This window comes from Gorilla gorilla, chromosome 6 (assembly GCF_029281585.2).
Source record: "Gorilla gorilla gorilla isolate KB3781 chromosome 6, NHGRI_mGorGor1-v2.1_pri, whole genome shotgun sequence".
Classification (NCBI taxonomy): domain Eukaryota; kingdom Metazoa; phylum Chordata; class Mammalia; order Primates; family Hominidae; genus Gorilla; species Gorilla gorilla.
Window position 1 is genome coordinate 56,309,468 of NC_073230.2, and position 26,544 is coordinate 56,336,011.

The window sequence follows — 26,544 nt, forward strand, 5'->3', positions numbered from 1 at the left end:
TTTGTGTGCATGTGTTTGTGTGTGTTGAGGATACTTAAAATCTACTCTTTTTTTTTTTTTTTTTGAGATGTAGTCTCGCTCTGTCGCCCAGGCTGGAGTGCAGTGGCGCGATCTTGGCTCACTGCAAGCTCCGCCCCCTGGGTTCACGCCATTCTCCTGCCTCAGCCTCCCGAGTAGCTGGGACTATAGGTGCCCGCCACTACGCCCGGCTAATTTTTTTTTTGTATTTTTAGTAGTGACGGGGTTTCACTGTGTTAGCCAGGATGGTCTCGATCTCCTGACCTCGTGATCTGCCAGCCTCAGCCTCCCAAAGTTAAAATCTACTCTTTTAGCAATTTTCCTTTTTCCTTTTTTTGAGACAGAGTCTCGCTCTGTGGCCCAGGCTGGAGTGCAGTGGTGCCATCTTGGCTCACTGCAACCTCCGCCTCCCAGGTTCAAGCAATTCTCCTGCCTCAGCCTCCCGAGTAGCTGGGACCACAGGATTGTGCTACCACGCCCTGCTAATTTTTGCGTTTTTATTAGAGATGGGGTTTCATCATGTTGCCTAGGCTGGTCTCAAACTCCTGACCTCAAGTAATCCACCCACCTCCGCCTCCCAATGTGCTGGGATTACAGGTGTGAGCCCCTCGACTGGCTCTTTTAGCAATTTTCAAGGTACAATACATTGTTACTAATTGTAGTCATTATGTTGTACAATAGATCTCTTGTACTTTTGCCTCCTGTTTAGCTGAAATTTTGTATCCATTGGCCAACATCCTCTCTGCCAATCACCATTTTACTCTCTGTTCCTATGAGTTTGACTTTTTTAGATTCCACAAATAAGTGAGAGTCTTGCTGAATTATTATGTACAGCAATTATTATTCTTTTTAGTATCTTTCCTCAAGCCTTTCTTTCAAGACCCTGAAAGTAGTATCTTAAATGCATATCGCCCTTCTTACTTTGCTGTAATTCTTTCATGTGTATCTGAACCTAACAGCAAATCCATGCATTTAGGTAAGCCTGTTTTCATTTTCATTTTGCAAATAAGCAGACAAGCTTCCAAAGCTGTAATGAATGTGAAACTGGCCCAAATGTCTCTTAGAAGTAATATTTATGGATTTTCGAATAAACATAGAAATGGACCCTCCCTGGTCTTAAAAGTTGAAACTTACATTTGTCTCACCTGAGTTTCTTCCTCAAGAAACTGATCCTCAGGCAGGGGACTGAAATACGTTAGATCTCTGAGTTCAGAAAATGAGACTCCAGACGCCTCATCCATCATGATTGCTTCCTTACCCCTCCTGCTTTCCCGTTTTCCCATTTTCCCCTCCATATAACCCCCACCAGTTTTAGATGGTTGAGGAGATGGATTTGAGACTTTCTCTTTCATTCTCCTCAGCTGCAGAACTCAGCTAAAAGCTTCCTCCCTGGCAACACTCATTGTCTTAGTGATTGGCTTTCTGTGCAGCAAGACCAAACCCCTGGCATTTTGATAACAAAAGACTCAGAGACAGAGTCGTTTCCTATTTTAATATATCATCTTTTCTGAAAGTGTTTGAGAAATGGAAACAAAGCACATTAACTCTAAAGCCGGTCTGTGGCAGGGCAGAGCACATCATTGCGCAGCCTCCAGTGGCCTGGGTTTTGCGTTGTGTTGATCACCGCCTCCTACCTTGTTAGGTGATTATTCCATGATGCAGAGCTGGTGTTGGCATGCTGGTGAGTCGCTGGAGAAAAGCTGTTTGGTTTCTACTTTAGACCCTTATGAAAGAGACACACGCCTTTGAATTATCCTGCTTGTCTTCCTCCCACTGGTTGTCTCTGACTCTCTTTCAGGTTCGTCAAATGCAAGATCACCCCAGTGAAAACATTTTTTTTTCTTTTTAGTTTTTATAAATCTGCCCAAACTTACATAAAGAAAAGGATTTGAAGTTCTCAGATATAACTGACTGCAAAAGTCACAGTGGTATTCTGGCATAATTCTCAAATACATGTGACTGAAAGAGATTTTAGAAATCAGAACATATAAAGGGCTGCAGATAATTTATTAAAAATTGAAAGCTAGAGAAAAATCACATGTAGTTTCAAGTAATGTCAGTGAACCAGTTTGTGAATTATAAAAAAGTTTTTGTTTTTATCTTTTTGAAAACAATTTCAGAAGTGTCCAAATAGAAGTGCTAGTGCTCCCTACCTGACCAACCACCTGGGCCACACACTGTTGAATCTCTCAGGCTTCAATATGGAGGAGTACTTGCTGGCACCATCTGAAAAACCAAGGTGTGTTCAATACTCTTGCTGGGTCTTTTCTTGTTTGGGTTACTATGGAAAACTTATTGTTTTAAATGCTAATGTTCTTAAAAAGTCAAAAATCTAAGACTGACCTTGGTGCTCATAAAAATTCCACAGTGTGTGATGTTCCCCTTCCTGTGTCCATGTTTTTACATTAAAAGTAGACAAATAGTTTTGTCATCTGTTTCTCATCCATTTCTAATATTTAAATATAATAAAGTCTAATTGAAAACAAAAACAAACAAAAAAAATTCCACATAGATGCCATGGACCTTAATAAGATTCCTTACTGCTGACTTTCACTCTTTTAAGTGCTGGGGGAAATCCTATCAATTGAGATTTGTCAGTGGCAGAAGCACGAGAGCCAGAAGCTGTTTTACTGCTTTAGGAAATAAGAGCAGATAAGTTTACAGCATAATGAAAGAAAGACCTTATTTTAGAGTCCTCTCTATTATGCAGCATTCAATATGGGAACCTGGGTACAACTAGCATCTTGAAATTCCTCTTGGGCAATTTTTGGGAAACGTTTTGTGTTGTGTTGAATTTCCTTGAGACTAAGGGGGTGAATCCAGATGAGGAAGATCAGCAGTGAGTGCTTCTCATTGCTTTGAATCTTAATAATATCTGCCCACTGTAATTTTCCCATATCCCCCAAATGTATTATATTGCTTCATGTATGAAGGCATCCCATAGGCTGACTGTATTGCCTGGGACTCCCTACTACCCTCTACCTGCCTCACTGGGGTTTGCCTGCCTCTCTTCTGCTGCCCCACCTCTTAATGTCTTTCAACATATACTAGAATCTCTGGTTTTCTGTTCTAACTCTGATGGTTAGCTTTTTTTTTTTTTTAATGGAGTCTCGCTCTGTCACCCAGGCTGGAGTGCAGTGGCACGATCTCGGCTCACTGCAAGCTCCACCTCCCAGGTTCAAGAGATTCTCGTGCCTCAGCCTCCCGAGTAGCTGGGTCTACAGGCACCTGCCACCACACCTGGCTAATTTTTCTGTATTTTTAGTAGAGATGGGATTTCACCATATTGGTCAGGCTGGTCTTGAACTCCTGACCTCAGGTGATCCTCCCGCCTCAGGCTCCCAAAGTGCTAGGATTACAGGCATGAGCCGATAGCTTTTTGAAGGGGGAACTTGTGTGCCCAGAACTTAGAATATTATCTGGCACATCAAAGATGTTCAACCAGTATCTGTTGAATGAATGAGTGTATTCAGTTGAGCCAGTTGGGAATGTGTACTTATTCCTTTGCCTGAATTTTTGCTGAGAGTAGAACACTGTGATAGAAGAGAAGACTGTTCTTCAGTCTCCTTTTATCTAGTGAGTGGAAGACAAAATTTATTTAGATAATAGTTAACATTATATTTTTTTAAATGTTAACCCTTTTTTTGAAGTTTAATAGATACAAGATACTGTGCAACTCATGGAGATATTTAAAAAAAGATATAATTCCCACCCAGGAAAAATTCACAGAGCTACATAAAGATAAACCAGCAAATAGACAATAAAACCCAGTGTGGTAATTGATAACAAAGGATGGAAACACAGGGCATTGTGGGAAATCAAAAGACAAGGAACATCTAACCCACCTGAAATTGTCTGGAATGCTTTCCTAAACCAGACAAGATTTGAGTGAAAGATTAAAGAAATAGAGTAGGGAAGACAAACCAGAGTGGCTCAAAAGATTATGACCACTATTAAGAAATTTTTTTTTTTTTTGAAATGGAGTCTTGCTCTGTTGCCTAGGCTGGAGTGCAGTGGCACGATGTCCACTGTAACCTCTGCCTCCCAGGTTCAAGCGATTCTCTTGCCTCAGCCTCCTGAGTAGCTGGGATTACAAGTGCCTGCCACCATGCCCAGCTAATTTTTTTTTGTATTTTTACAAAATACAGAAAAAGACAGGGTTTCACCATGTTGGCCAGGCTGTCTCAAACTCCTGACCTCAGGTGGTCCACCTGCCTCGGCCTCTCAGCGTGCTGGGATTACAGGTGTGAGCCACCACACCTAGCCCAAGAAATTCTGAATAATGGATTTGTAGAGGGAATGACCATTAATTAAAATAATAACAGTGCTGATGATCAAGCCCTACCTGTTACATGGCGTGTATTTCCTAACAAGACAGTAAGGTGTGACAAGTACACTTTCTAATGTGGCCAGCCTTATCCACACCTTCTCAATTATCAGTGCCTTCCGTTTTGCCTGGCTTGGGAGCCAGGAAACTTGCATCAGCACAGCACCTCTCTGCCTGTGTGCTCATGTCACAGACCACAGATGCTCACTTGGCTACTGTCCTAAGACTGCTGTACCTGGTGGCGTTAGTAATGAATACCCTCTGATTAGAAGTCCTGGTGCTCTGTGGTTGAAGCACTAACACAATGTTCATTGTTAACAGGCTTGGAGGTTGGTCTTTTGGATTAAAAATCCCCAGTGAAGCTGGAGGTGCAAATGGAAACATATCAAAACCCCCAACTCTGGCAAAGGTAACCATATTCTTTTTATTTTTTTCCTGTTTTAGAAAGTATTTAGGAAAACTCAACATTCAAATATAATTTTGAGCACAGGGTTGGGAAGGACCAGATTAAATCCAATCATTTGTTACTAAGCATCAAGGAAAATTATATGTGAACATTGTCTTGAAAAAAAATGGCTTGTTTTTCTTTAGAAATAGAGGAAATAGGTTTTTGCTTTTTGTTAAGACAGGACTTCACCTAGTAAATATAAAGTGGAGGAAAAAATCTATTTTCAAAGATATCCATAGTTGTCATAATTGGAAATATCACTAGTTTCTTTGCTGGCCAAGGAGTACTTCTATTCATGAATGTAAATGCCTTATCTTCCAGAAGGCTGGATAGATAGGCCTGGAGATGACACAAAGAAAGCAGCAGTTACACAGAGCTACTCTTAGGAGTCCTGGATTTTCAAGCCCTGCCAGGACTATACCTGTGAATTAGGAATGGTCCCCTTAGAATTAAAGAGAGTAGGTGGGAGATTCTTCAGCTTTGAGAGAATGAGGACTGGGATAGAGGAAAGATGCCTTGATCCATCAGTAGGAATAGAGAAGTGGTGAACCCAACAGTGAGTTGTTGTTGTTTAAGGAAAAAAGTCAACACTACCTTAAAATGGGGAAAGCAGAAAGATTCAAAGCATTCAGTCTCCATGACTGGAGAAATAGTATTGTGTTTGATTGAGAGAGAAATCAGAAAAGGGTAGATTGTGGGAGGAAGTTAAGTCCACTGCGGGAGAGTGAGTGTGAGTTCTTATTAGGATATCAGTATAGACATTTCATTCTGTAGTGTGTGGATGTTGTGTCTGCTCATGAGCCAATTGTGGAGCTATGAGAACAAGAACAATCTCCGTGAGCCCAGGAAGGCACTCTCTCTCTTCTGTAGTGGGGGCTTGCATGGTTCATGTGAACCTGAAGGAGCTTATTGGGATAAAGACATGCACATGTTGGAGGTTTATTCAGTGAAATAAAAGTTCTTACAGGTGCTTCACAATGTCATCCCTGATGAGACAGTCATACTTCACAATGTAATCCCTAAACAAAATTTTAACAGTCATGTATTACGACGTAATCTGGGAAAAATTTCCAGTCATAGAGTGGACGATTCAGGAATCTCTCCAACAGCTGAGGTTTGTTCAAATCTCTTTTCCTTCTAAAGGCAACACACGTGCATGAAGATTTAAAGCTTGATATGAAAATATCATTATTAATAACTTGATAGAAAAATAAAATGTATTTGCTGACATATATTGGAATACATTATGTGGCCATTATGAAAATATACCTAATTAGTAGAAGGAATCTGTTCATTTCCTCTACAAATATTCCGACTTTCTAGTCTATCCCAATCTAAACCCTTCTTACGTATTCATAGGAGATGGTTGTGTCTTTGCTTTGAAGTGTCTGAGGCACGGACCTCTTGTTCAGTGATGAGTGGCTGGGGATTTGTATGTTCTCCTCACATCTCTAACTTTTTGTGTTTGTTTAGATGAGTCTTCTGTACTGACATGTTTGAGTGGTGATTGCTGAAGTTTTTAATGTTATTTATGTGTCCTTCGACAGGCACAAGCATGCAGGTGAATTATACTTGACCCTTTGGGGACTGAGCTCCTCTCCAGCAAGCCAAGGAACTCAACATTGTTGTGGGGTGTAAAAGGCAATCTATTATTTGAAATACCAGAACTGATGGCGGCTGATACTGCTTCAAATGATTGCATTTATCTCTCTGTAATGACCAGCTTTTTCTTTCAGCCCTTAGGCTACATTCATCGACATAGATGATATGATTTTCATAGTCCTTCTGAAGGAAAACATGAAAAATTTGCATATGAATAGGCTTAATGTATGGTTCAATATCTTGTAGAATGTCTCTTGTGTGACCTTTATGAGTTCTATCATTCACATCTTGAGTGTTTAGCTTGTTTAATCAAAACACTCTTTAGAACTTATACACTTCAATTAAAGAAGCCAAACACATTTTCACTTTCGTTTTTTTGCATAGTTCTGTTCTCCCATGGAATTTTATATATTTGAATATCCACTGAGAGTTTTTTTTTCTTACAGCTGCTTAGTTACTTTTTGGAGGGGCTGTTATTCCTGAAATGAAAGGTCTGTTTTGAGGTGTCATAGTATGTTCCTAAAAGAAGATTAATTTCCTATTTCATTTATTGGACTTTATCACTTCGTGACTTATGGACTGGTAGGGAAGGAAATCCCACAGCTTATTTCCAGAACACAGCCTAGTTTTAGAAAACCATTCTTGGGAGAAAAAGAAAAAGAAAAAGAAAAAGAAAGAAATAAAAGCTTTTCTTTGAACTCTGTTAAGTCCTGAATGCTAACTTTAAGATCATCACAAAGTATGCATTTATTACTTAAAGAATCTATAAAACCTTTCTCAAGTAAAGGCCAGTTTATAAAGGAACCGATCAGGAGTTCCAGAACATTTTAAAATCTGTTCCTTGGAACTCTGCAAGTTAATCATTTATTGCCAAAATGATTCTATGTAGCAAACAACTGCAAACCGTTAGTAGCATCAAGAGTAAACATGCACTTCGCTCATGAGTCTGTGGGATTGTGCTGCTGTGGGCTGTGCATAACAGATGGTGCCAGGTCCCACTATCTGTGGGGAATTTGGGATGCTCTTTATCCAGGCCCTGGTTCTGCATCCTTGGAATGTTCCCCAGCTCATCATCTGCAATGACCCTTAACTCTACTCTGCCAGGTGTTTCCCCTTCCGTTGCCCTCCATAGCTATGTGTGAAGATACTTTAAAATATGCCTTTTGAGTAGCTCTCAGCCTGCTTCCTGCCTGTGGACAGCTGGGTTCTTAGAGCTATTTACATTTTACATGTATTCCAGCCTGGGGTACCTTCTTGATATAGCTTCCTATAAAGCACCCTAGGCTTTCTAGTTTTCTAACTGAGATCCACAAGCTACTCTCACGATCTTGTTGAGATATGCTGCTGTCTCTAAAATTAATTAGTGGCATTTGGGGAATGCCAGAATACTAGAGGACAATACCCTTTAGGTTCCTAAAAGCGCTGTGTCCCCCTGAGAGAGTCTCTTAGCAGCATCATTCTTTGAAGATCTCAACAAAGTTCTTACAATTGCACCCTTGACTTGATCTTTCTTCTGAGCCATGTCTTTCAACATTCTCTCAAGAGAGCTCCGTACCCAGGTCAAGATGTTTATTGGGCACCATTTCCATCTTTGAAGTTAATACAGGTGACATTACCCACTGTTTTCACACTGTAATATGCGTCACCCTTTTTTCAATTATTTATAGCAGTTTGTTTTTTATTATTTTTCCCCAGTATTCCTAAATATTTTATCATGTATTTCCAGGCTTCCCTAATTGTCTCTTTGTCCCCCAACTTGCTGGTCTCAAAAGCAACGCCAACTATTTTCGGTTTTTGGTACAGTAACACCCCATTCCAGTGTAAATCACTATATTGATACTCTGTTGGCACAATAATGCTCTATAACAACAATTTCAAAGCTCAGTGGCCTCCACAATGGATGTTCATTTAGCTCACAGGTCTGTGAGGTTTTGCTAATACAGACTGGGCTGGGCTGATCTTGGCCAGGAATGAACATGTGTGTGGTATTGGCTTCAGCTGGGATGACAGTGGAGGTCTCAGCTCCACTGTTGCATCTGATGATAGCAGAGGCATAAGGGAGACTTCAGGAACATACATGTGCCTCTCAATTGTGCCACATTCTATTGGCCATAGCAAGTCACATGGCAAAGCACAGCATCAGAATGGGAGGGCATGAAAGTCATATAGCAAAGCATGTGGATACAGGGATGGTGAAGAACTAGGGCCCTTAATACAATCACGAACAGAAGTTTCGGCCCGGTGCAGCGGCTCACGCCTGTAATCCCAGCACTTTGGGAGTCCAAGGTGGGTGGGTCACCTGAGGTCAGGAGTTCGAGACCAGCCTGACCAACATGGAGATACCCCGTTTCTACTAAAAATACAAAATTAGCCGGGCGTGGTGGCACATGCCTGTAATGCCAGCTACTCAGGAGGCTAAGGCAAGAGAATTGCTTGAACTCGGGAGGCAGAGGTTGCAGTGAGCTGAGATCATGCCATTGCACTCCAGCCTGGGCAACGAGCAAAACTGTGTCTCAAAAAAAACAAAAAACAAAACAAAACAAAAAAACAAACAAACACAAACAGAAGTCTCAGAATCTACAAAGGGTGAAACTAGGGAGGCTGAGCAGGCAGCCTCCTGTCTTTCCAGCTCCATTCAGCCAAAGAAGCTCTGTTTTTGTTTCTGTACTGTAGTGTGGTGTCATTTTTAAGTTTTTTTTTAATCACTCTACTTTTAAAACAAAAATTAAAATAATAAAACAAATCAAAACAAAATTTAAAAAACCTTAATTCAGGGCAGGGACTATCCTTGTGTCTTCTATTTTTTCCCTTCATTTGAACAGTTAAGGGAATCAAGACTTGGGGGAGAAGGAGGTCACAGACCGGGCTAGTGGGAGGTTCCACTTTCCACAGGCAGTGGGCTTTTCTACCAGATTAGCCTGTCCCTTAACTTCAACAGAATCCTGAGTTTCTATCATTTCCAGAAATCTGGCTAGTGCCTGTGTAGGTGTGTGTGTGTGAGGGGGCAGGGTGGCATGGGGGAGACCCCAGAGGGTGACAGTACAGAGTTGTGTGGGTGGATGACATGGACACACCTCTGATATATGACATAAACTCCTTCAGTTCACTTTTGACTTTTCCATCAAAGGAACTTGGAATTTACCCTACTTTGGAGAATTGTGTCTACGTCGGTGTAGTTTTTTTTTGTTTGTTTGTTTTGGTCACAAAATCCCACTCTGTTTAGGCATAGCTTTGAACACTCACAGTTCTGTAGTTAGTGGGTCTCAAGCTGCACTTCTTCTCCTTGGGGTTTAAAAAAATGATTGGCAAGGACTTCTCTGTGAACTTAAGAAAATATTTTAAAATGAGTGGTGTGAAAGATGAGATCTGCATTCTGAATTGCCCGAAGAGGTAGGCTATTTGAGAAGGAATTGGGGAACATTGTCTTGTGTAGTAGGGTTTTGTTTTTGTTTTTTCTCTTTTTGGTTTTTTAACTATATGATCAATATTTTATTACTTAGCTGTTTCCACAAACACAATAGCTGCCACACAAGTCTCTGGTTAAAAAATAATTAGTTATAGCATGAAGGGGTGGAAAGAAAAGAGATTGGAAGCCCTCAAGTTGGAAGGGATTTGAGATCTGGTCCAAAGTTTGCATAAACTACGATAACTTGAATAGGTTCCTCCAAGCCTTAACTTGCTGTGAGGCAGCGATAATTCTACCAAGCAGATTATCTGTCACAAAAGGCAGCCTCTTCTAGAGAAATGAGCTGTTCAGTCAATTGAATTAAGACCAAAATGCATCAGTTGGAGTCATCATACTTCTTGAAGACACTCACTTGCTTTTCAAATTAATAATATATTTTCATTTTTATTAAAATATTGATACTTTGAAATATAGATACTGATGGTTTGATTAGTGTTTTTTATGATGCTTCTCATTCCAGCTTTAATAACATTGTCTTTCTCTTATTTTCACCTTTCTCTTGACAGGCATGCTACTTTATTCTCCATGCTCAGCAAATGTTCAGTTCAGTTTATTTTGAGAAATAATGTTCCATGTTCAGTTATTAATTTGAAAGTAATCTTTTTTTTCTGGTAATCTTCCACACATTTAATTTGCAGGTCAAATTTCAGTAGCTTACTAACTGAGAAAGAAAAAAAAATGATAGGCTTTGGTTCCTTTATTCTTGTAAGAAAATAATTATAGAGCAACATTCACATTTGTTCTGGGGAAAATTAATCTATTTTTAGCTGTAAATTATATGCTGGAGATAAATATAAAATTAGCTGACTGGAATTGACTGCTCACTGTCAGCCATGCAGGAACATTACTTTGAATCCTGCACTCAGGTGCCTTGGAAGTTAATTGACACATACGTTCCTTATATCCCAGAATAGTTGACAAACAGACTTACGAGCTAATTTCGTGAGAGCCATTAAATTATCTTTCTTTTTTTAGGTGTGGTATAATCAGAAGGGTTTTCATTCCCTACCTTCCTACTTAAATCATCTAAACAACCTTATTTTGTGGCAGCACCTACCCCCTACTGTGGACTGGAGACAATACGGTAATGTTATTTTTCATGCATTATAATTCACTACTTTCAAAAGACAATGTTTTTAAAAGTGAAAGAAACAGAAAAGTTTCTGAATAGAAATGTGAGGGGCAATGAGAAGGTTTCTACTTGGCAACCAATCCGTGTCTAAACAATACCAAGCTGTAGGCTCTCTTTCCCTTTGTGTGTCATTAAATGCCTTTATTTTCTTGAACCTGTAACCTCATCTGTAGGATGAGGGGAACAAAATGTGACTGGAGAGTTCTCTCCTAAAATTATTTTATTCTGTGACTTAATATCTTACAGAAGCAAGAAAAATTTTACCTTTTAAAGACAATATTATATGGAATACTGTAATAGAGAATACAGACTGTCCTTCCTCCTTATCACTGGGAAGATGAACACCACATTTTGATTTATGCTGAGCCCTCAATTCATCAGTTATTTATGTTGATCATTGATTCATTATCTATGCTTTCTTATTTTGGTAAATGGCACAGGTCCATTTCTGGTATCCAGAGTTAACTTACTGGTTTAAGTGAATATTTATTTATTTCACTTAGGTGGGATAAATTATAATTTGTTAATTTAATTTAGCTTCTTTTTTAAAGAAAGGAAAGAAACAAGAAGTATAAGCAACAGGCCATGTCCACCACAATTTATTCACAAAATGTATTTGTTGAAACATTAATTCACATAGACATCAACACTAGACAATTTTTCTAATATGCTCTCACTTTATTTCAATCATACTTTATTTTTCCATATTTATTTTTCCTTCTACACCAGTTTTTTAACAAAGTAAATTTAATTATTTTGTGGCATTGTAATTATTTTGGAATGATAATAGGTAATGTAAAAGTTAAAAATGTACATGACTAAGAGAAGTACAAAAATAGTACAATAGTCATACAGAGTAGGGACAGCAGAATAACATTTCTAACATATTTGAAGTGTATCAAGAACTTCATTAGATATTTAACATCCATGGTCTTATCTGATTTTTATGTCAATTTTGTAAGATAGACAATATTTGCCTACTTTACTGATTAGAAAACTGATTTTCAGAAAACATCGCCTATCAGCTGTGGCTCTGAGCAAGGTAATAATGGGGCCATGATTGGATTCTAGGTCTAGCTGATAACAAACTCTTGCTTTTCTACTACGTCAAACTGAGATGTCATTCTGGTGGGCATGAATACAGCATGGTTCACAGAGGGGAAGTCATTAACACTGGATCTTGAACAATGAGCAGAAGTTTGACTGAGGTCAGAAAGCCATTCTAGGTCTTAGCAATGCAATAACAATTATTGTGTATGTTCAGCTTATATGGAAGAGTCCAGTTTCACCTCATCATAAAGCTGAATGTAGAGGGATAATTGTTCATTTCTTTGGAAAGATTGTTTAAGATAAAATGCTGCTTGGCTTTGACTGACATGATTAAGAGTATGGACTTTAGTAAGCAATAGACAGGCTTTACCAATATGTGAGAATAAGAATGACATAATCTGTGTAATATGTTAGGAAGAATGATCTGGAAGCCACTGATTAAAGGGAGAAGACTGGTTGTAATTTAATGACCTATTGGAAGGATACTGCTCACAATTTTGAGGTTAAGGACAGGATGAATCCAGAGGAAAAACATGATAAATTTCAGACAGATGGGAGAAAAGATTGAGGCACTAGGGATGGGAATAAAAAAGATTTTAAGAAACTAAAATATAAACCTGAGCATTTTAGAGTTCAGTACTGATGACATTATAAGAAATGTCAGGGAGAGGAGATGTTTTCAAGGAAGGGGCAAGGTGATTTGTGCAGGATTAGAGATGCTAGTTTGGTTCACATACATAGATGAAAATGTGCGTAGGATTCAGAAAACTGGAAAGAAAAGTTCGGTAGAGCACTCATAGGTAACCTAAGTTCTAACATTAATAACAAATGATAGATAAAGGTGTTGGTAAAGTGAGATGCTGCATGGGTCAGACACAGGCTCAGAACAGAAGAAGGCTATGGGTAGAACAGAGGGAAGAGGACAAAGGTTCTGTAGCCCTTGAGGTAAGAAGATCTTGGCACAGAGGCCAGTGGAGGGCAGAATTTCACATGGATGGGCAGGAAAAATGAAATATTTCAGGGTCATCCAGAAGAAGTAGAATGCAGACGTTTTGCTGGTGACTTCCAGAGGGCTAGTTCAATGGTGTTTCAGAAATGGAAAATTAAAGTAGAAGGAATTAAGCAGAGAGAGGTTGTTTTAAAAACTTGAGACTAAACAGATAAATTCTAATTTGACTTGTTGATGCATCATCATGGGAAAGGAAGGTTTGTGCAATAAATTGGGAATATACAATACATAGCACCACAGGAAGGTGTGTTGGCAGTTATTATCAAAATATCGATGAAGAACTCCCACGAGCAGGGTTCTGATGAAAATATTTTATCACATCCCTTGATGCTTGCTTGTTCCTGTGGGAAATGGACAGAGCTAGAACTATTAGCTTAATACTTACAGTGAAACAAACCTTGCCCCAGTGTGGAACTTCAGTAAATCCCATGAAAACAGAAGCTGTGTCTTGCTCCCTGTTCGTCTCAGCAGTCGCACAGCACCAGGCTCAGGGGACATTCAGGCTATAGCAAGTGAATGAACGGATCATTATACTACACGGACAATATATCACACTTCTCATGACAATGGTTTTTGATGAGGTTTCAGCAGATGTACACATTCTAATATTAGAGATTTCTGAACCCTGATGCAGGCCGCTTGATAAGAAGCTATTTTCTTAGAACCCAGGCTGGCCCTTTCTAGGAGACAGCTAGCTGCTCCTGACCTATCTTCTCAGCCTCATGTCTCGCTTATGGCCCCTCACTTTCCCCTCCATGTAGCTGGCCTTTGCATCACTGCCCTGCCATCCCTGTGAGCCTGGTAGCTGCATTGCCTCTGCCGAGACTGCCTGTCTTCTCCTGCATCACCTTAAGCATTTCTGCTCAACTTTCTAGGCCCATCTCAGACATCACCTCTGTTGGAATACTCACCACCCCTGCAGGATGAGTTAGTGGCTTCTCTTTCTTCTCCCACAGTTATTTGCTTATGAAATTCATCCATATATTTATTTTTATCAAGCATTCATATAATGACAGATATTTCCCAGACACTGTGTTAGGTCATTGCTGTATTTTAAATGTGTCTCCCAAAAGTCTGTGTGTTGGAAACTTGGTCCGCAGTGTAACAGTGTTGGGAGGAGGAATCTTTGAGAGGTGCTTGGGTCATGAGGCCTCCTCTGTCATGAATGAATTAATGTCAGTGTCTCAGGAGTGGGCTACTTATTGCTGTTGCCATGCCCTTGGACTTCCCAGACTCCAAACACTGTAAGAAATAACTTTTTTTCTTTATAAATTACCCAGTCTTATAGCTGGGCATGGTGGCTCATTCCTGTAACCCCAGAACTTTGGGAGGCTGAGGCAGGTGTATCACCTGAACTCAGGAGTTCGAGACCAGCCTGGCCAACATGGTGAAACCCTGTCTGTACTAAAAATAAAAAATTAGCTGGGCGTGATGGTGGGCACCTGTAATCCCAGCTACTTGGGAGGCTGAAGCAGGAGAATTGCTTGAACCCGGGAGGCAGAGGTTGCAGTGAGCTAATATCACTGCACTCCAGCCTGAGCGACAGTCTCAATAAATAAATAAATAAATAACCCAGTCTCAGGTATTCTATTATAGCAACAGAAAACAGACTAAGACAGTCATTAGAGCAGTTGATACTTCACATTATCATTATTTGTTTACATTCCTTTGTTAATAAAAGTGTAAACACTTCATGGAAGGTGTTTATACTACTGATGTTTGTGTTTTCTAAAGTCTTTATTCATAGGTATTCAATAAATACATCATTTAAGTGAATTTGCTTTTGCACTATATTTTAGGGTTACTATAGTACATTCCATTATGATAATTACATTCTAAAATAAAGATAAATATGCAGCAAAATATGTACTTGCTTCTTTCATTATTGGGACCTTTTAAGTTGGCATAATTTTGTTAAATTAAAATATTAAATAAAGATATAAAATAATGAACGTAAGAGGAAATTTCTTTTAATAAGATTAACAGAATAAGTGAAAACAGAAGATTAAATAGAAATGCTTAAGTAGATAGGAAGGTATCTTCCTCTGATAGAGTAAAAATGAAAGGGGATAAAGTATTATTTTATTTTGTGTTATTGGGGGTGGTTGTGGGTGGTGATGATAGCAGTTGTAAAGGTTAAACTTCTTCAACTACGTATTGAAATTTCATCCAAACCTTGGCATGCCAGTAATGAAATGCCACCATGTGGGAGGAATTAACCTCAGCAATGTCATGAACAAGCCAGATCCATGGTCATTAAACTGTCTGTACATTGGAATCACTTAAGCATTTAAAAAATATTGATTTATGTTGCTTATCCAAAGATTCTGATTTGGTTGATTTGGAGTAAGTCTTTAACAGCAGGCATTTTTAATGTTTTTGGGTGATTCTAATGGTAACCAAGTTTGAGAACCACTGGGTTAAACTGATAAACTTCCCAGCTGATTCATATTTTGACCACTGAAGCAGGAAAACCGACAGAAGTATAAGTTAGGAGTCATTTTAGAGATATCCACACTCACCTTCTCACTGCTAGGAAGGAACCTGATGGATACCTGGCTACTGGGTGTCAGGGGAGGACTGTTCTGTATTAGAACAAGAAAGAGCTCTTGTCTTTCTTTTCTCCCCATTTGTATATCTCTTTTGGAATTCCCTGGAGGGCCACAACTCATTAGTATGCTGCAAACCCCAGGGAGGAAGGAGAAGGGTGGTGCATGTTGCATGCTACGATGATGGGACAGAGATGAAATGAACCTGGGAGCAGTGGATGACATGCGTGGTAGATTTTCCTGCTTTGCTTTTGATGAAATGAGAAACCTGCTAAAATCTCCAAATCACAATGAGAGAGTATGAGCATGAGAACAGGGGAAAATCTCTGATCTGTAATAGAGCTACTGAATGAACAGCATTGGCTGTTGGAATTCGGCTGGCATCCATAACCTTCAACATGCCCTTGAGAGCTTTGGATATGTTTGAGAGAGAAGATCTGGTGGTACCCGAGTGAAGGTAAAGGGGCACCCTGGTAAGGGAGGATTCTGAGCAATGCAAAGCACCAGTACTAGCTTGCCCTTGCTGGAATCAGGGAGTAAGAAACAAAAGGACAGCAAAGCCAGTTATCAAACCCAGTATGGAACAAGGACTGATCCCCCAACCACAGAGAGGAGGACATTGCATACCTTGAGAGGGCGTTTTCATGGGGAGCATCTCATGATGTGTTTATATCTGCATAAATAGAGGAAAATGTGTGAACTCTATGAAAGAGAGGATAAAAGATAAGAAGAAAATGCCAGGCTGAGCTGCAGTGTGTTACAAAAACGGAGCTAGCTAAGATGAAGATAGAAATATGAATTTTCATTGGATGCAGTGAATAACATTATTGATTGATTACAAACCTCTCTTCTTCACTTAGAATTATTGACTTAAAGAACAAACATGCAGTATTCTCTAAGAACACACAGGGAAAAGGTGACACAGTAAAACTGATCAGAGGGGAAAAGCTAGAGGAATCGGGTATAGAAAAAAAGCAGATGAATAACAAAGTAAGAAGGAATGATGTAAGAAGAAAATGAATCAAACACAAAACAAAACAACAAAATAATTCTGTACCAATGGATTGGAAGAGTTTGTCATGATTCTATCAAAATTTATGAATTAGGTATTATGGCAGTAGCAATGATTGATGCACAAATTTGGTGAATTTTCTAAAGTTCAAGGATAAAGAAAAAAGTTTTTACAAAGCTATGAGTCAAAGCACATTAGTTTCAAAGGAATAAAAATAAGACTGGCCTCTGACATTTTTTATAATTTCTCTTGAGACTTCATCTTTGACCCAGGGATTATTTCAAAACATGTTGTTTAAATTCTAAGTTTTTGAGATTTTCCTGTGGTCTTTCTGTTACTGATTTCTGGTTTGGTTCATCACGGTCAGTGACCATACTCTGCATAATTTCAATTATTTTAAATTGGTTGAAGTTCATTTTATGGTCAGGATATTGTTTATCTTGAAGCTTCCATGGGTGATTAAAAAAAGGTATTCTACTCTTGTTGTTGGAAATGTACATTATATGTCAATTAGATCCTGTTGGTTGATTGTGTGGTTTTGTTGTTCCATATCTTCACTGATCATTGAAGATTACTGAATCTTCACTGAAGATCATCACTGACACATTTCGTTTGCTGAGAGGAGAGTAGTAAAGTCTCCAAATTGTGGCTTTGTTTCTTTTTTCAGTTTCATCAGTTTTTGCTTCATTTATTTTGAAGCTCTGAGGTACACGTCAAATGTGTGTACACATTTGGCATGGTCACATATTTCTGGTGGATTGAGCCTCTTATCATTTGGGATGATTATATTTTCCTGGTAGATTAATCCTTTGCATATATGTAGTGTTCCTCTTTGTCACTAGTAAATGTAGTTGCTGTGAAATCTATTTTATCTGATCTCAACATAGTCACTCCTTCTCTTTTTCTTTTGATTAATGTTTACATAATATATCTTTTCTGTTATTTTATTTCCAACCTATCTCATTGTGTAAAGTGAGTTTTGTGTAGAGTGTATATTGTTAGGTCATATTTTTTAAGCTGTGCTGCCTATCTCTGCCTTTTAATTGGTGTTTGGGAACCATTACATTTAAGGTAATTACTAATATATTTGGGTGTAAGTCTGACATAATCATTTGTTTTATGTTTCCTCCGTTTCTCTTTTCTTGCTTTCCATGAGTTACTTGAGCATTTTTTTTGGATTCTATTATGATTTATTTATAGTATTTTTAAGTATATACATTCATTTAGTTTTCTTAGTGGTTCTTCTAGGTGTTATAATACATATATATGACTTATCACAGTCTACTGATATTGTTATTTACTACCTTGGGTGAAGTGTAGAAAGCTTACTTCAATTTACTTTTACCCTGTTTACCTTTAAAATATTATTGTCTTAAGTGTTTCCTATACACACCACATCAGATGGTGTTCTAATTCTTAGTTAAGTCACCAAATATGACTTAGGAAACTCATGAGATGAACAATAGTCTATTATATTTACTTCTATTTTTAACATATCTTGATGTTCATCTTTCCTTTTGTAAGTTCTAAGCCTTTTCCTGTTATGATTCCCTTTGTGCTTATGTAACTTCTTTTTGCTATTAAGAGTAGGTTTGCTAATGAAAAATTTGCTTATTTTTTTCAACTGATACGATCTTTATTTCACCTTGATTCTTGAAAGATATTTTCACTGAATATAGAATTCATGGTTGACAATTAAAGAAAAGCTCAGCACTTGAAAAATGTGCTACTTCCTTTTGGCTTCCATGGTTTCAAATTAGAAATCCATTACTATTCTAGTTGGTATTTTCTTCCTTCTCTCTTTGTGATGGCTTTAAAGAATTTTTTTTTGTTGACTTATTAGTTTCTAGAAATTTAATTATGATGTATCTTGGTGTGGCTTTCTTTGGTTTTATCCTATTTGGGATTTATTTAGCTCTTGGATTTTTAGGTTTATGGTTTTTTTTGCCAAACTTGGGAAGTTTTCAGCTGTTATGTCTTTGAACACTTTTTCAGCCGCACTCTCTCTTTCCCTTTTCTCTAAGGTCAGGTAATAAGATTATTAGCTCTTGTATTGTTTTCCCAGAGGTCTCTTTCCTGAGGCTCATTTTTAAAAAAGTTTATTTCTCTATGTTATTTAGATTGGATAAGTTTTATTTTTTTCATCTCGAGTCCATGGAGCCTCTTCTTTTTTAGCTGCACTCAACTGTGGAGCATGTCCAGTGGGTTTTAATTTCTGTCATTGTATATTTTAGTTCTAGAATTTTCATTCATTTTTTAATCATTTATATTTTCTAGTGAGATTTTAATTTGTTTTTCATATTTAAGGAAAATTCAAAATTACTTTTTGAAGCATCTTTATGATACATATTGTCAGATAATTTCAACATTCAGTTCATTTTGAGATTACCATTTTTTTATTGCCTTTTTCAACTGGTAATATTCTGGCTCTTGTTGTGAAGGATTATTTTCAGTTGTATCCTAGGCATTTTGGAAACTGTAATATGTGACTCTGGATCCCTTTTCCTAGCAGGCAAGCCCTCTGTTGAGGAATTATATGAGAGCCACCTAGATGTATATGTTTTGATTCCCTGTGGGCCTGATGACACCACCCTGGCTAGGCAAAGGTGGAGAACTGACTTACACTGCTTTTGTGCAGATGAGTGGGATCAGATCGCCCACCAGCCTCACTGACACATTCATGGTAAATGAGGCACTGACTCATGCTGTCTCATTGTCTCTAAGTGAGGCGGGGAGTAGAGTCTGCTCCCCATTGGGCCCTGATGACGCTGGGGACAGGTAGTGAAGTACCAGCTAGCTCACTTTGAAAGTATTCTTTAGTCTCATCGAAGCCAGATGGGAATGGATGCTTGGCATCCCTCTGTGCCCTGCTGCCACTGGGGTGGGGGCAGTGGTGGAACCAGGGTACTGAGTAGCCGTATTCTGCGCTTCTGGGTTCAGTCTCATTGCTGTCAGGTAGATGTGGAGGCTCAGCTCTTCGTTGGTCCCTCGTGACATGAGAAGTAGAGTGGCGGCTAGCCCTGTCTCACTCTGCTTTGTGAAGTCTCATTGCTACCAGGTGGGGATGGAGTCTCAACTTGCCTCAGGACCCCAGTGAGAAAACCACTGTGCCCCTTGTCTCTGTCAGGTGGGGAGTGGAACATTCACTACCCAATGGGCCCTGCTGAAACCTGAGATGGTGGGGACAGTTTTGCTGGTGGTGTTTGCCTAGAGTAAGGCAGATATTGCTAAAAAGTAGTTCTTTTGTTAGACCACTCTTTTCTGGGTCCTTGGGTTTTTTATTTTTGGGAGCCTTTCTTATTTGTACTAGTTGAGTTTCAATTTGGAGACTTTGGTAATGCCTTGTTCAGGATATATGTGAGGTGATAAGGAAGCCAGAATATTTACTGTTGTATTGTTGAAGTCTTATAGTCTCAGGGCACCATCATCTTGTTTGCACCCCAGAATCTTCCTATTTCTGTTTGTTGTGTTATGTCCAGCAGTTTTTTATTGTAAAAATGAGGACTTGGCAGAACTGGGGCTGCTCCATCTAGGAGGACTATCTCTGACATATTAACCACAACCTCAAAGGCAAAGAATAATAGAATAGCACCTATGGAATATGGAAAGAAAAGGCTATACTCCCCACATTCTGCACCTAGTGAAGATGTTTCCCATAAAGTACACAGGCCACAGAGATATGCTCATGTAGAATGTGGCTCAAAAATATACTGTAGACATATTGTCCATTAAAAAGAATGCCAGGAGGTAGTTATTTGAGATATTAACTGAAAGGAAGATCATGAAAATATTGAATGCACACAATGAAGAAAAGAACTTGGGTGAGCACCGGTTGTAGTGAAGGACATAGATTATGCAAATGTTTGCATGCATGTGGTGAAAAATTAATGGAAGATCAAGAATTACCATTAAACTGAAGGTATGTAATATAAAACTTAATAATAATGCATACATTTAGAGAAAATTCTCAACAGAATTAAGATCCAAATGCAAACAGTGATTACTTCTGATTGGTTTTGGATAGGATTATAAGTTATTTTAATCTTATTCTTTACCCTATTTTAAAATTTAAAACCCTTCTACAATTGGCATCTATTACTCATAAGAGTAATAATTAATATTGAGAAAAATACATTTTTTCAGGATAGATTGAGGAAGAGAGAGAGAAAGTCATCAAAATGCCTTGTAGTCAGAAGAACGCATATATTTCTTTTAATAGTTTGTTAGATTGAATTAACTTTTTACCCTTACATATTTCACTGATATCTCATAATGAATTAATTAAAACAACGTAAACTTTCCACATATATTGATGATAAGACAAGTTTTTCCTTTTGGTAGATGCTTACAGACATCTGGGCATTAATACTTCTAAAGATATACATTTTATAGGAGTAATGAACCCGAAAGTGAGTACTTGAATTGGAGACATGTTAAGTATCTTGCTATCATAATGGATATTGGACAAAAGCACAGATGTGCATTTTTACCAATGACAAATAAACAGAGTCTGGAAACCATAACAGATGTAGCCATAATGAGAAAACTAATTTTGTACATTCATACATTGCTGTGGGCCAATTCCTGGAAAGAAAAGCTGGAATATAAATGATAAGAACAATCAAACAAAGAAAAATTATTCAAATGTACTCAACATGTACATTTTGAAACGTCATTTCTGAAAACTTGTGAAGTAATGTCGTAAAGACTTCAGTGAGATTCTTCTACTCAATTCTGGTGTTGAAACTATGCCCCTTTTACTTAGGAGCCTTGGACCTTTTACCAACATCATTGTCTCAAGATTATATCACAATACAATTGTTACCTACCTAGAGTACTGAGTGCTCAACATACAGTGAAATCTACAACCCAATTACAGAGATTGTCCATTGCAATAATGTGTTTTTTACAGCAAGGGTATCAAAGACTGCAAATGATTTTCCTAGTCTCATAGGAAATTGATCAGACTGGTATCCAGAAAATCAGGGTTGTAGTTCTTACTCTGGTACCAATTATGCTTGACCTCAGATAAGTTAGTAGAGTAAGCTTATGCCTCAGTTCCTTACCTGCACCCACTCACCAACCTCGGCTACACTTCCTCTACAGTAGACTCCATCACGTCTCGTAGGATTCCTCTTTATGAGACAGGGCATAGCTATCCTCTCTTTCTTTGGATCCATGAAGAGAGTTCTGCTTTCTAATGTTTTATAATTTTAAAGAACAAGGGGTATCATGGGAAGGTGCAGGGTAGTGTGAGGGGGAGCCCATGCGGTTGCAATTGCTCCTACCTGCTGCTTTTTGCTCAGGGATCTAGGACAACCAAGGACCCTTAGGTAGAGTAAGCTTCCACCTGTGTCTTGTTTGTTCTTTCTTTATTCATTACTTTTATTTTTGAGAAAATATCCATTATTTATTTAAATAACTCCAAGTCCATCTTCCTTTTTGAAAAATAAGAGTAAAATCTTTTTAGCACCAATTTAAAGATATATTCGCTTGATTTTTAATGTATGTTTAATTCTATGCAGCTGCTTTCAACGAATGACTATGATTCTAAAAACATCTAATGTAGTGATTGATAAGCTAAATTGCAAGATAAAAATGAAAAGTTCACCCAGTGTTCCTAAACCAAAACATTGCATGGGTTTCACCCTGCAACTCTCTGCCACCCCTCCAGTCTTCCCACTGAAGCTCCAGGGCAGCCCTGTAGGACTGTACTTTCCTTGCACTCCAGCCCTGTGCTGGGGTATCGTGTGCATCTGGAATCTACCTTTCCTTAGAAAGCTCCCCGACTTCCTCCCACCCTGCTGCACCCAACCTCTTAGGTGACCTTACACAGGACATAGTCCTGTGAGTGGGCTATAGTACCCTCACCATGGTGTGTCCCTCCCATCAGACTGCTGCGGCATAATGGGCAGGGAAAAGATACGTGTTGAATGAATTCTCGATTCTGTGAAGGAAGAGGAATCAAATCTCTATTTGACCCTTGGTGAAACTCAATTACTGTCCAGTGCCCCGGTTTTCACCACCAAAATCATAACAAAGTCAGAACATTCTTTAACCCTTGGCCTGACAGGGGCAGGCTGTTTTCTTATAAAAGCTGGTGGTCAATGTCCAGTGGAGGGAGGTGGGGAGTGAACTCAAGACTAACAGCAGGTGCAGGGTTTTCTCTACTTACTTGATGACATTATTTTCCTAAACACTGTGGTCTAAGCCCTCTCATTCTCTGTGTATTAGCTTTGAAAGATAATTTTTTAATTTCAGAGTGAAAACATGGGAATGTTAAGCCCCAAAATGCTTAGGAATTGTCCAGGAGCTCTGAGCACTAAGCAGAAAGGCCCCATTCCAAGGCCATGAGGATTCCCTAGAGGGCCCCGTGAGTGGAACTGTAGATCAGTGTGTTCTTTAATAGAGTGTCTTTAAATATTTACTCTATGACAATCTTGTAAATTATAGGACTCTAAAGCCCGTGCCAAATGAAAATCTGTGGCCCCTCTGAATTATTTATGAGTAAGGGACCTAGGAAGAGAGAGGCAGCCACTGTAGTTTGGGGGGGTTCAAGTATTTGCACCAGTGGTTTTTTACTTCTAAGACCTAAGTGGAGACAGAGCTCATGGAAGATTACAGCTATGTGCAAAAAATCGGAAAAGGCAGGATGGCTGCCATCAGTGGGCTCTCTCCTGAAGTTCATTATGTGAAATTTATCAGCTGCTCTCTTCTGCTGTCATAGTTGAGGTTTTCATTTCTATGTTATGCTGTCATTGGGATCCATTGCGGCTCATTGTAGAGGCAGGATTTTCAGTGCTCTGTATGTTAGTAGGTGATTTGATGAGAGAGACACATACCTGTGACTCCAGACATGTGGGTTCTGCCTGTGTCAGGAGCAGGTTCTAAACTCCAGGAAAAGTCACAACATTCCTCTGATTCTGTTTCTGCTTCTGGAACACAAGGGCCTGTCCAAGCTAGACCACTTCATGGGATTTCATTTTCCTAAAAGAATGTATAATTCTAAAATACTGAAAGCTGACTTACAAAGAACTGTGCATAGTATACTAGCTTCCTTAACACAATTTCACCATCAGATTACTGAATGAGAAAATGTATTATGAAAACTTCCAGGAGAGGGTCTGGCACGTTGGGGAATTACTAACTACAGGAGCAGTCAATCATTTCACCAGCGAGATGGGAGACCAGATGTACTCTCGCCTCCTAGATGAGAACCCTAAAAGAATGAGACAAATCCAGGAAATGTGCTAAAATGAAGGGCAATAAATTCATAACAGAGGAACTAGGATACAGAAAGCAAATATGAGAGCACTGTTTTTAATCTTTCAGCAGTGACTGTCACGGTTTAAGGTAAGAAAAGGTATTTATGCGACTTGATCAAATAAAGATCCAACCTTGGTAGTTTAATATTTTATTATTGAGCTCCCCACAGAAACAGCAGTGTTCTTTTGGCAGCTTTTCACTGCAGAATGAATAGAACAGAGGCCTTCAACCTCCAGCCCTGTATCCTTCCCACTATATGGCTATAGTCTTAGGAAAACCAGACACGTGTGCTGAAGAAAGGTGTATGATATGCTGGCAGGGAAATGGTTGTGGTGTCTGCAGACTAAGGCCTGAATCTCAGCTGTGTCATAGCTGTCAGTCTATAGGAACATTTCCTAAATATCTGTGCTTCAGATACTGCTTCTGTAAACAGGCATAATAATTCTGATGTGACATAGTTGCTCTATCAGAATTTATACAAATAGTCTAATGTCCTAAACAGCATACAGCACATGGCTACAGGCTAATTTTTGTGTATTTCTGGCTACCAACCCTTTCTCTCTGCTCACAAGTTTGAAAGGACTTAGAGTTTGAGATTTTCCTCTCCTCCTTTTTGCCCATCTTCATACTCCTGAAAATTTAATTAATCCTTTTTTTGTGAGGATAACTAAGATCTAATTTCTCAGCAAATGTTTAGTATGCAAAACATTATTAACTGTAGTTGCCATGCTATACATTAGGTCTCCAGAACTTATTTACATATTTACTTATGTATGTATTTATTTATTGAGAGAGATGAGGTCTCACTCTGTTGCCCAGGCTGGAATGCAGTGGCGCAATCATGGTTCACTGCAGCCTCAAACTCCTGGGCTCAAGCAGTCCTCCCACCTCAGCCTTTCAAGTAGCTGCCACTACAGTTGCATGCCACCATGCCCTGATAATTAAAACAATTTGTTTGGTAGAAATGGGGTCTCTCCATGTTGTCCAGGCTGGCCTCAAACTCTTGGGCTTAAGCAATCTTCCTTCCTTGGCCTCCCAAAGGGCTGAGATTACAGGTGTGAGCTACCATGCCCAGGCTTTATTTATCTTATGTCTGGAATTTTGTATCCTTTGACTAACATCTCCCCATTGCCTCTTTCCCCTGGCCTGAGGTGACAGCCTTCTACTCTCTCTTTCTGTGAATTTGACTTTTAAAAGTTCCACACATAAATGAGATTTTGCAGTGTTTGTCTTTCTTTGCCTGACTTATTTCTCTTAACATAATGTCTTTCATGTTCATTCATGTTGTCTCCAAGACAGGATTTCCTTCTCTTTTGAAGCTGAGTAATGTTCCATTATGTGCATGAATATCTATCTTATATTTTCTGTATCCATTCATTTATCAACAGACACAGGTTATTTTCATATCTTGGCTATTGTGAATAATGCTGCAATGCACATGGGCCTGCAGATATCTCTTCAAGATAATATTTTATTTTACTTTATTTTTTGACATACATCTAGAAATGGGTTTGCTGGAGCATATGGTAGATCTATTTTTAATTTTCTGAGGCCCCCTATACTGTTTTCCATAATGGCTGTACTAATTTACATTCCCACCAGCAGGATAAAAATTGTGATAATCATTTTGTAATGTATACATATATCAAAACATTACATTGTACACCTTAAATGTTTGCAATTATTATTTGTCAGTTATACCTGAATAAAGCTGGAAACAAAACAAACAAAATGAAAGCAATAATAATTGAAAACCAAGGAAATTTAATTCAGCGTTGGACAGACATGAGGCAGGAGTGGGGTGTCAGCAGGGTTGGACAGGAAGCATAAGCAAATGACGACATATGCCTGCAGCCATAGAGTTTGGGGAAATGATAGCAATCCAGCTTTTCAAATGGGAGCAGTGGGAGAATACAAAGATTGGATTTGATTTTAAAGGAGATCTGTGTCTAGGTAAAGAATATGGGCTCTATATTTTTCTATTTCTTTCTGGAAGTTCTCTAGGCTTTCTGGGTGAGGGATTCATGAGTGTGCGGAGAGGTGAGCTGAGCAGGGATGCACATGTTTGTGAGTGAGGCCTGGCACTGCGAGGATGGAGTTCACGTGAAAGTAACAGGACTCGGCAACTTCTTGGATGTGTGGGGTGAAGAAGAGCAGGGAGATGGGGAGGACTTAGTGTTTTTTGAGCCTGGGTGACTGGGAAGATGATGGGGATATTTGCCCCAGGGTGTGTGTGTGTATATTTAGGTTAAACAATTTCAGTATTCTACTGTGTTCCTCAAATAATATAATTCGAAGACATGTACTCAGCTAACCACATTTCTCTGGATCCTCTTAATCTAGAGTGTTCTCATTCTTACGTAGAGTCTAGAAGAGCACACAACATTGCAAATATACTCCACAGCACCAGTGGTCCACGGGCCATACTTTGGCAGGATCTGATACTTTATAAACACCGTCTAATGTCGTGTGGCTTTTTCCGACCTCCTGATAAGGTTGGTTGACATTGGGCTGCACATCAAGTGAGAAGCTGCCTGTGAGTCAACACTTTAGCTAGGAAGGACAGGACTGGCAGGCCCCATGAGGTGTAGGCTAGAAGTAAAGCTTGGTGAAAGAAAGACACATAGGAGAAAGACTGGTGGGTGTTATTGGTCCAGACAGGTGA

The 26,544-nt window shown here is 39.0% G+C and overlaps 1 protein-coding gene across 1 annotated transcript in view; it reads left to right on the forward strand.

The window, feature by feature from the left end:
• The window catches only part of ABCA13 (ATP binding cassette subfamily A member 13), a 471,542-nt gene that overhangs the window by 305,424 nt on the left and 139,574 nt on the right, over positions 1–26,544 (forward strand). Inside the window, 3 exon segments of the mRNA XM_031013046.3 lie at positions 2,139–2,257; positions 4,667–4,754; positions 10,837–10,945. Of these exon segments, the coding sequence (XP_030868906.2) occupies positions 2,139–2,257; positions 4,667–4,754; positions 10,837–10,945 (316 nt within the window).